The following is a 10,509-nucleotide window of genomic DNA, read 5'->3' on the forward strand; positions in this document are numbered from 1 at the left end:
AAAACCGCGACTGGCAGAAAAAATAGCCCAATTAAAAGCAACCCGCGAATCGGAAAAAAAAATCCGCGAATGACTACAAAAAGAAGCCCAATCTCGCGGTAAATAAGCGAGGTTGGCAACACTGAAGACTAGCCTACCTGTGCATTCAATTGGCTGCCGTGACGCCAAACGTCGTGACGTCACGACGTTTGGCGTCACGGCAGCCAATTGAATGCACAGGGGCCGCTTTCCCCGTGCTGGCAGCCATCTTACCCGGAGGTGGGGTGAAGATACCTTCCGATGGACCGGACGCCTGCAAAAAAGTAAGTTTAGGCAGGAGAAGTCCGATCGAGGATGCAAAAGTAAGTCGCTTCGCCGCTTCACGGCGAAGCGACTTACTTTTTGCTTTTGCTTTTTTTCCATTTCTTTGTTTTGCTTCGCCGCTGTCAGAGACTGACAGCGGCGAAGCAACTTACTTACACGGGGGAAAGCGGTCTCCGTGGCTCCTCTCTCCTCCTCCCGAAGCCAAAAAAAAAAAAAGCTTTTTTTTTTTGGCTTCGGGAGGAGGGGAGAGGACTGGGGCTGCCACGGAGACCGGCACTCATGATCGCGGCCGGGGCTTTTTTCGTTTTATTTTTTTTGCTTCATGGTATCTGTCATTTGAAATGACAGGTACCAGCGTGGCGTGAAGCCTTAGGCCCGTGCACCCAGGATCCTGTATAGGCGCTCCATCCAGTATCCTGGGTTGCGCGGGCCTAACGGCTTACATTTACATATAATTAGGGTTCAGGATCGAGCTCGGTACTGGATAGGCCTGACTATTAGCCCAATTTGGGCTGCATTGCCAGTATATCCTAACAGGCCTGTTTCAGTATGATGAGAGAGAGCCTGAGCCTTGCTATAGTGTCCCCTCGCTAGCAGGTATTTATATCCCTATGGGAGGCCCACCTAGTAACTCGAGGTGAGGTTTAGGTATTAGTGTAGGGGGTTAGGGGCCACTTTGACATTCAGAGTGAGACGTATGAACAGAACAGTGCTCTCTTGTGAAGATTTGATAACCACGGAGAGAGGAAACTCACCCAAAGGTGAGATTTGTGCAATGTTCTCTCAACCTAGCTTGATGGACTCTCTACCTGGGTAACAACAAGCTAGGTGGAGAGAACATTGCACAAATCTCATCTTGGAGTGAGTTTCCTCTCTCCGTGGTTATCAAATCTTCACAAGAGACCCCTGTTCTGTTCGTATGTCTCATGTTGAATGTGAAAGTGGCCCCTAACACCCTACACTAATACTTAACCCTCACCTCGACTTACTAAGTGGGCCTCCCATAGGGGCCTATCCAGTACCGAGCGGTAGGAAGAGCTGCGTTAGTGCCTACGGCACCCGCGGTTACCGCCCGCACAGTGCAGCTCACCTACCGCTCGATCCTGAAGCCTAATTATATGTAAATGTAAGCCGCGTCCGAAAAGCCTTAGGCCCGCGCAACCCAGGATACTGGATAGAGCGCCTATACAGGATCCTGGGTGCGCGGGCCTAAGCCTTCACGCCACGCTGGTATCTGTCATTTCAAATGTCATTTGAAATGACAGATACCAGGAAGCAACGGCGGCGACAGCGCAGAAGCAACGGCGAAACGACTGTCAGTGTCCCCCCTCCTCTCGGAGCAGGGCGGAAAAGCCGCCTTGCTCCGGGAGGAGGGGGGACACTGACAGCAGCGAAGCTTTCTCCCAGCCCGGACACCGGCGAAGCCAGAAGACAGCGGCGGAGAAACAGCGAAACGACTGTCAGTGTCCCCCCTCCTCTCGGAGCAGGGCGGAAAAGCCGCCTTGCTCCGGGAGGAGGGGGGACACTGACAGCAGCAAAGCTTTCCCCCAGCCCGGACACCGGCGAAGCCAGAAGACAGCGGCGGAGAAACGGCGAAACGACTGTCAGTGTCCCCCCTCCTCTTGAAGCAGGGCGCGAAAAGCTGCCTTGCTCCGGGAGGAGGGGGGACACTGACAGCGCACAAGCAGCGATGGAGAAACGGCGAAACGACTGTCAGTGTCCCCCCTCCTCTCGGAGCAGGGCGGAAAAGCCGCCTTGCTCCGGGAGGAGGGGGGACACTGACAGCGGCAAAACTTTCCCCCAGCCCGGACACCGGCAAAACTTACAATTTTGCAGCCATGAGCCACGAGCAGGAACACGAAGATCTGGCTCCGATAGCTCCTCCCCACAAGCCTGCACGGGGAAAGAGTACAATTGGCCGCTGAAGACGTGACGTCACAACCCGTGACGCCAAACGTCGTGACGTCACGTCTTCAGCAGCCAATTGTGTGCTTTCCCCGTGCAGGCGGCCATCTTGTCGGGAGGAGCTACGGAGCCAGGTCGTGTTACTGATGATGGCTGCAAAAAGTAAGTTTTGCTGGCGTCCAAAAGCGACTTACTTTTGGGATCTTGACAGATCCCAAAAGTAAGTCGCTTTTGGAAAAAACCTAAAATTGTCAATTTTGAAAAAAAAAAAAAAATTGCTTTTCTTTTTTTTTTAGCTTCGCTGCTCAGTTTCGCCGCTTGTTGGTCAGGTCGGGTCCGGGCTTCGCCGGGTTGGGTTCGGGCTTCGCCGCTCAGTTTCGCGGCGAAACAACTTACTTGCACGGGGAAAGCGGTCTCCGTGGCAGCCCCAGTCCTCTCCTCTCCTCCCGAAGCCAAAAAAAAAGCGAAAAAAACTTTGCAGCCCCCTCCGGACATCGGAGGGGGGCTGCAACGTTTTTTTTCGCTTTTTTTTTTTGGCTTCGGGAGCAGGGGAGAGGACTGGGGCTGCCACGGAGACCGGCACCCATGATCGCAGCCGGGGCAGGTGAGCGGGGGCTGGGGGAAAGCTTGCCACCTACCCTTACCCATGCCTCTACCGCCTGGGTCAGGGTAGGCGGTAAGTTTGCAGGTTAAACGCGCGACAAAACGGCAGGGAAAGGTAGCGATAGTCGGGGCGCGGGTTACGGGATGCTAGGGGAATAGCTAATTGGCTCGTTTGCATGTAATATCGAGCTAATTCGCTCGTTTGCATGCAATATACATGCCGCGGGCGGAAGGGGTTGCCCAGGGAATTTAGGACGCGGTAGGAGTAGGTTAAAGGGGATTCGGGATCGCAGGAAGGGCTAATGCGGCCGGAACATGAGTTAGAAGCGGCTTAGGAGCAGGGTAAACGCGGCCGCACTTTACAGGATAGGCCTGATAGGGATACAAATACCTGTCTAGGGAGGGGTCACTTAGCTCTCACTCTCTCTCTCTCTCTCCCTCCCTCCCTCCTGAAACAGGCCTGTCAGGAAACATTGTGAACTGCGATAAACCTGTAGCGCACAACGTAACGCAAATGAAAGAGGTGTAGTTATTGGCTGTGTTAGGAGCCGCGCTAACACTGCGGCTGTTTAGCGCGATTTGCGGAATTATCACACGCGGTAACTCCTTGGAAAATGAGGCCCTTAGTTTGCAAAAGAGATCAAAACATGCATTCCCAACATTTACACCTCTTCTGCCAGATGGATTTTGGAATTGCAGGCTCTGTCGTGCAGGGATCCTTTTCTGCGTTTTCTAATGATGGGGGTCACATTGTGGACAGTCCCTTCTTTCTTGCTGAAGGTAGTGTTCCCTTTTCATGTCAATCAGATGGTGGATCTTCCAGCTTTTCCGGAGTGGCTAAAGATTCTCTGCAAGAGAACTGCCTCTTTTAGATGTGTGACAGACTCTGCCGCGGTATCTGGAGGTCACTAAATTCGTTTTGGTGCTCAGATCACCTTTTTGTGTTTGGTGGCATGAAGAAAAGTGATAGGGCCTCGAAGGCCACCATTGCTTGTTGGCTGAAGGAGGCTGTTTGCTCGGCTTATATTTGTAAGGGTCACAAGTCTCCAGTGGGGCTGAAAGTGCAGGTGGCCTCTTTGGCAGAGTGTCAGTTGCTAGCTCCCCAGGGGATTTGTAGAGCAGCAGTGTGGTCTATGCTTCATACTTTCACCAGACGTTACTGTTTGGATGTGCAGGCACAGGAGGATGCGTCCATGGTGAGCGGGTGTTGGGTTTGGGTCTTTCAGGTTCCCGCCCAGTGTAGGGGGGCTTGGATACATCCCACTTGTTTGGACTGATCGGATATGGAGAGGAAAGGAAAATTGGTTCCCTGTACGTACCGGATCAGTCCAGACTCCTGGGTTGTGCCTCCGCACCAGCAGATGGAGACAGAGCCAAACTTGTCAGGCTCCCCCTATATATACCAGGGTGCCACCCACAGCCTGTCAGTATAACTCTGTCTCCAGCAGATGGTCAGATGCCTAACCCACAGTCTTGCCTGATTCATTTAGGTGTTAGTGGATAGGTGTAAGAGGGCTAGTTCTAGTTCTAGTTTTCGTTTATTACCTTTCCTTGCAGTAAAGTTAAAAAAAAAAAAAAGGGAGATATTTGTTGTTTCCTTGCAGGTTCTCCAGAGGACCGGGCCTGAGCCTCCCCGGGGGGTTGCTAGGTCCCGAGGGGGCCATCCCCCCCTGGTAGTAGGCTGCTGTGGCCAAGGGTCGAGGACCCTGCAGGTGAGAACTGGCCCAGCCGAGGTGATACCGGGGAGCCCGGCTCACTCACCTCACCCAGGCCGCTTCAGCACCCGCCGAGGGACAGCGTCGTTTAAAAAAAAAAAAATGAGGTAAGTTTCTCGCGGCGACGGCTCGGCAGCGCGGTTTTATTTCTTTCGGCTCCTTCCTCCCTGATCGTCGCATTTCCCGGGCAGTGGATTAAAAAAAAAAAAAATTCTTCATTTCTCGGGGGCGCGGACCGACCCGGCCTGCCGCGTGGTGCGGCCGGGACGGCCTGCGGGTCGGCGCGCATGCTGCTCTCGGGGGAGAGTTCGTGTTCTCTCGGCGGCGCGGATCGACCCGGCCTGCCTCGTGGTGCGGCCTGCGGGTCGGCGCGCGCGGCTCACAGGCGGACCGACCCGGTCTGCCTCGTGGTGCGGCCTGGGCGGCCTGCGGGTTGGCGCGCGTGGCTCACAGGGGTGAATTTTTGGGTGCTCGGCGCGGATCGACCCGGCCTGCCTCGTGGTGCGGCCTGCGGGTCGGCGCGCGCGGCTCACAGGCGCGCCGACCCGGTCTGCCTCGTGGTGCGGCCTGCGGGTCGGCGCGCGCGGCTCACAGGGGTGAGTTTTTTGGTCGCTGCGCGGCGCGGCCCAACCCGGCCTGCCTCGCGGTGCGGCCTGGGCGGCCTGTGGGTCGGCGTGCGCGTGGCTCACAGGGGTGAGTTTTTTGGTCGCTGCGCGGCGCGGACCGACCCGGCCTGCCTCGTGGTGCGGCCTAGTCAGCCTGGGGGTTGGCGCGCACGTGGGTCTCAGGAGTTGAGCTGGGTCCAGCCTACATCCCCGGCGAGGCAGGGACTTCGGGGGACGCGCGAATGGGTGCTCAGTAGGACCGATCGGGATACCAGTCGCGTGGGGGCCCCGCCCGCGGCGTTGCCGAAATGGCTGCAGGCTGATGCAGCAAAGGTCGCCATCTTAGCCGGTGGCCCTGGTTACCTGGCTCTCTCTCTCTCTCTCTTCCTAGCGCACGAGACGGGGCCACGGCCTCTTCAGGGGAGGGAGCAAGGGGCAACTCAGAATCCACAAGGAGCAGCCCGGTGGCTCAGTGCTAGGGCTGCAGCCTTGCATGCAGAAGGTATCCGGCTCAATCCTTGGGGAGACTACCAAAGTCGGATACCTCCCGCTTTATTTTGCCCATACTGCGTAGGGCTGGTGGGGGCCGTAGGTCTCGCAGGCGTACAGCAGGAGAGTCCTGGGGGCCACTGCGGGATGTTTGCGGGCAAAGCAGGCTCGGAGGGCCCTCCGCCACGTGACGCCTCGGCTTCTTCAGAGGACGCTTCGGTTCAGGAGGATTGGAGAGCCTGTCCCCACCCCCGAGGGGGGTAGTGGTAGATGGAGCCACGCCGCCAGGGTCTAAGAAGCGGGGCCGGTTTCCGGAGAGCGAAGATCCCGGGGTCCTCCCTCTCTTCTATAGGGACGATCTGGGACCCTCATACCATAGGCTCGCTCCCATGGATCTGGAGGTCGTCATGGAAATCCTGCGAGCTCCCAAGGTGGACGCAGACGTTTCAGCGGTCAAAAGTCGGAGATCCAAATTGAAGAAGATCCCTGAGATCTCGACCCTAGGGGTCTGGACGGCAATTGGCAGTAATTTCACACCAGTCGGCTAGGCTAGGCCCCATGACTTCTGGCCAATGAGACCCAGTTGGAAGAGGAGGCTTGCCAGGCCGGACATAGAGAGCCGATAGTGGTCTGCAGTGTGGATTCGTCTGCGGGGCTCGGCACGCTCCGTGACTGCTACGGGCTCTACGAGCCAAGCTGCTGTGGTGGCAGGTCTGGTCGGCGGATGGTGCGTCCGAGTCCATGCCAGAGTCCCTTCAAGAGGATGCTGCGGTTCGGGAAGGAGTTGGATGGTTGAGCTCCTTTGGAGAATGTGGTGGAGCTCCTATGGAAGATAGTCATGCCTCAGGTCATTCTTCCCATCCAGCTCTCTTTTTCAGGGGAGACCGGTGGGCTCGCGCTCAGGAGCTCCTTTCCCTCCATCTTCCCTTTGTTCGGGAGACTCCCGGTTTTTCGGGACAGGCGTTTTTTTGCCTGACCGCGTTAAGGGGGCACTGTGGCTTCTCTTCTACGAGGAATGGGCCCACGATCACTTCAGTTCGAGGAGTGCTGCCGGTAGTCAAACACTGTGCAGGGACGCGGACAAGCACCAAGCGGTCCAGCATAAAAGGAAGGAACCTTCTGGCCCATACCAGATCGCAGGTGGGTCAACAGATGGCGGCGTATCCCATTCTTCGTATGGGGGCGCCACGGCCCGCCATTGCGTCAATATGGCCGGGCGGAATCTCGGAGGCTTCTCTTAGCGGGCTCAGGGCGGAGCTCCAGAAACATCTTCGGTGATCGGTCGGGGAGGACAGGTGTTGCAGTTGTCCAGCCTGGCGGACCATTACCAAAGGCTTGGTGGTCATAGTGGCAAAGCCGCAGGGGTAGGACTACTGTTACCCTTGTGCCTGGCCGGTTGGCTCTTCGGCCGCAGTCGGAGCACCCTCGGCTGGGTCGCCATCACTAGCGAATGCGGTGGCCTCTCGTTTCCTCTCAATCCCGGGAGTTTTTCTAAGAGCATGGCTCTATACTACCCAGGGAACAGTATTCCTTTCATCGGAGCGGGGCCACTCTTGATCCATTACAATCCGCTTTGCTCTCTGATGGGGCCCAGTGTCGGTGCAGTCTTTCTCCCGTCACCATTGAAGAACCCAGAAGGGACGGGGATCGCCACGGTTCCGAGTCCCGTTGCTCTGGGGTTAGAGGTCGGTTCAGGACCGTTGGCCCACGTCCGAGTCACATCGGCCGACCTATGATCCCAGGAGAGTCGGTCTGGGTCCTCTCAGACAACACGACAATGGTGACCTACAGCTTTAGGCACGAGTTGCCCAGAAGTCAGGTGGTGGTCCTCGAGGCTAGTAGCCTGCAGCAGTGCATGGAGCGTCACCTGCTAAGCATAACGGCGTCTCGCATAACAAGGGTCGATGACGTTCATGCGGATTTGAGACGCCAGTATGTCGGCCTAGGAGAATGAGATCTGACAGCAGGGCCTCCCATCTCATCTGCGTCGGATGGGACACGCCAGCTAGGGGCCTGAGGGTGACGCTCCAGAAGACCAAGGCTCCCTGGTTCTTGGACCGCCGGAGAGAAACGGGGGCAGGAGGAGCAGATGTCCTGATGTTGCCGTGGTCCACGAGGACGTCTCTCTCCTTGGCCTCTGATCAGCGGGATCCTTCGGCGCATGAAGACCCATCCATCCAAGGCTGTTAGGATGGCTCCAGGATGGCCATGAAGGCCCTGGTTGCCTATTTCCTCGACCTGACGGTGGAGGGACCAGGGTGGTTGCCGTGTCTTCCGGATCTCCTCCACCAGGGTCCTATGTGTTTTCAATCAGGTAGATCGCTTTGGCGGGCGGCATGGTTTTCGAAAGGCGTCGTCTAAGGGGCAAAGGCTACTTGACGCGATGGTGTCGCCTTGCTGAGATCACGGAAGACGTCCGCTTGCTTAGCGGTGGTGTGAGTTTGCCGTATCTTTGATTCATGGTACGTTGAACAGTCAATCCCCGTTACTCGGGCTTCCGTTTTCAGCTATTTCACTTCTACAGGATGGTTTGGCTCTCGGTCTATCCTGTGGCTGTCCTGTGGTTACCTAAGGGGTCAGGTAGCGTTTCTCGGTCGTGTTCGAGAGTTTTATTGAAGAAGGTTTTTTAGCGGCACGTCCGGATTGAACCCGGGTCCCGAAGGGACGGATCAGTTGCGGACACCTTGAAGGTTCAGTTTCCTTCCTGGTATTGGAGTGTGGTCCTCGAAGCCCTATGTGCTCCTCCCTTCGCACTATTTCAACCAGGCCATTCTTAAGGGCCTTAAGTTGAAGACAGTGTTCTAGGTGACGGTTGCGTCTGCCAGAGGAGTGTCAGGGTAACTTCTTGCGAATGCTGGAAGCCGGGGAGGCGCTGTGGGGGGACGCTCCGCATGGTTCCCTTATTTCTCCCACAGGTGGTATTCTCCTTGCACCGGGTTGTGGACCTTCCTTCCTTCAGGATCTCCGGGGGTCGGACCCATTGGCAAGCGATCTGAGGAAGGTGGACGTGTGCGGATTTCCGGCGGTAGTTGGGGGTGTCAAATGATATCAAATTTCGACTCTCCTCCTTTATGGTTTCTCAGGGCCAAAGGTGGAGTAATAGGGCCTCCACGGCTACCGTGGCTTGCTGGGTCAAGAACATTTTAGGGTCTGCACATTTCCTTTTGCGGTGCTTTGTTTCCGCGAGGGCCCAAGGGCCGTTCGACAAGGTCCCAAGCGGATTCCTGGGATAGTGTAGGTGTCTCTCTACACAGGGAATCAGGGCTGTTTCTTAGATTCCTGATATGCTTTGGCGCGGCATTATCTTTTGGATGTTCGGGGTTCAAGGGATTGCAACTTCGGAGCAGGTGGTTGAAGAGCAGGCCTCTCCGGATCCCATCCCGAGTAATCTCAGCTCTGGTACATCCCAGGAGTCTGGACTGATCCAGTACGTACAGGGAAAGGAAAATTAGGGCTTACCTCCGATAATTTTCGTTCCTGTAGTACCAAGGATCAGTCCAGAGTCCCGCCCTCTGTGTTTCTCAGTTTTCGGAGAGTCCGCTGTGTGTGTGTGTTCTTTCTGTTATGCAAATGTTGCGTGATTTCTTATTTGATTAGCTATATGCTAATTTCTCTTCCGGGGCCAGTCTCGTGTTGGGGACTGTGGGCCCGGAGTTCCTCCGGTTCCTAGGCCGGGGGTTTTTAGTTAGTATTTAGTTGTCAGAGTTCTGCTTTGACATTGCGTTATACTGACAGGCTGTGGGTGGCACCCTGGTATATATAGGGGGAGCCTGACAAGTTTGGCTCTGTCTCCATCTGCTGGTGCGGAGGCACACCCAGGAGTCTGGACTGATCCTTGGTACTACAGGAACGAAAATTATTGGAGGGTAAGCCCTAATTTTCCTTCTTACCTGCTAATTTTCGCTCCTGTAATACCACAGATCAGTCCAGAGGCCCTACCCATCGCTGCCAAAAGTTTGCATTTTCTGATAGTTGATGTAATATATTCCAAAGAGTTTTTTGCAGTTGGTACATATTTTTTTTTGTTTTTCTGGAGGCGACAAGAGGCTCAAGTGCAGGGGGTTCCAGCCCTGCTTTAACTGTTTGGTTGGAGAGGATTTTAGTTTGTAATCTTTGGCTTGGGTACAGGTCAATACTGAGGGGCTGCAGGCGGCCCTCTCAGTTAGGTAGCAGTGCCTGAAAAGTTTTTCTTCTCTGCCTCCATCTGCTGGTAGGGAGGCACAACCCACTGGTCTGGACTGATCTGTAGTATTACAGGAACAAAAATTAGCAGGTAAGAACCAATTTTCCTTTGTGTTCTTCTACATAACATAAGAGCTGCCAACTCTTCTGATTTTTTTTTTTTTTTTTTTTTTTTTTTAAGGATTTCTGGTGTAGTCTATGGAAAAAAGAGGGAGGGCTAAAATGTTAGAAATGTCCTGATGTGAGCCCTCCAGCTTAGTTTAGCATCCGATCCTCTCTTGTGATTATACACTACGATGTATTTCCCGTCGATAGCAGGGCTGAGTTAGCCATGCTGTCTGGGATGTCCTCCGGCAGCCTCTAGGCAGAGTTGCTCTCAGCGATTACAGAACTCTTGGCTTTGTGCGGCTGCGCGCATCTTCCCGCACAATTGTCATCTTCCCCTCAGTCTGTTTTTTTTTCTGTGCTGCTGGTCGCATACGGAGATTTCTCTCTCTCCTCGGAATTACTTTAAAAAAAACAAAACAAAACAGCACATTTCAGTGCTAACATGGCACCTAAACAGCCTGGTTTAAAGTACTGCTAGTGCAGGGGGTAGGTGAACGATGCCAGCTTGCTCTGAGGTTCTGTGAGGATGTAAATCTAGTGGTCCAGATCCCTTATCCATCATCCCTCACGAGGCAGCATTGGTTCTGCTGGCAGCTCTG

The 10,509-nt window shown here is 55.0% G+C and overlaps 1 protein-coding gene across 2 annotated transcripts in view; it reads left to right on the forward strand.

The window, feature by feature from the left end:
- Positions 1 to 221: 221 nt before the first annotated feature.
- The window catches only part of HAUS5 (HAUS augmin like complex subunit 5), a 124,527-nt gene continuing 114,239 nt past the window's right edge, over positions 222 to 10,509 (forward strand). For both annotated transcript variants that reach the window (XM_029576778.1, XM_029576780.1), the window contains exon 1: positions 222 to 302. In XM_029576778.1, the coding sequence (XP_029432638.1) occupies positions 280 to 302 (23 nt within the window). In that variant the 5' untranslated portion in view covers positions 222 to 279. The remainder of the gene's footprint in view (positions 303 to 10,509) is intronic.

This window comes from Rhinatrema bivittatum, chromosome 14 (genome assembly GCF_901001135.1).
Source record: "Rhinatrema bivittatum chromosome 14, aRhiBiv1.1, whole genome shotgun sequence".
Taxonomy (NCBI): Eukaryota; Metazoa; Chordata; class Amphibia; order Gymnophiona; family Rhinatrematidae; genus Rhinatrema; species Rhinatrema bivittatum.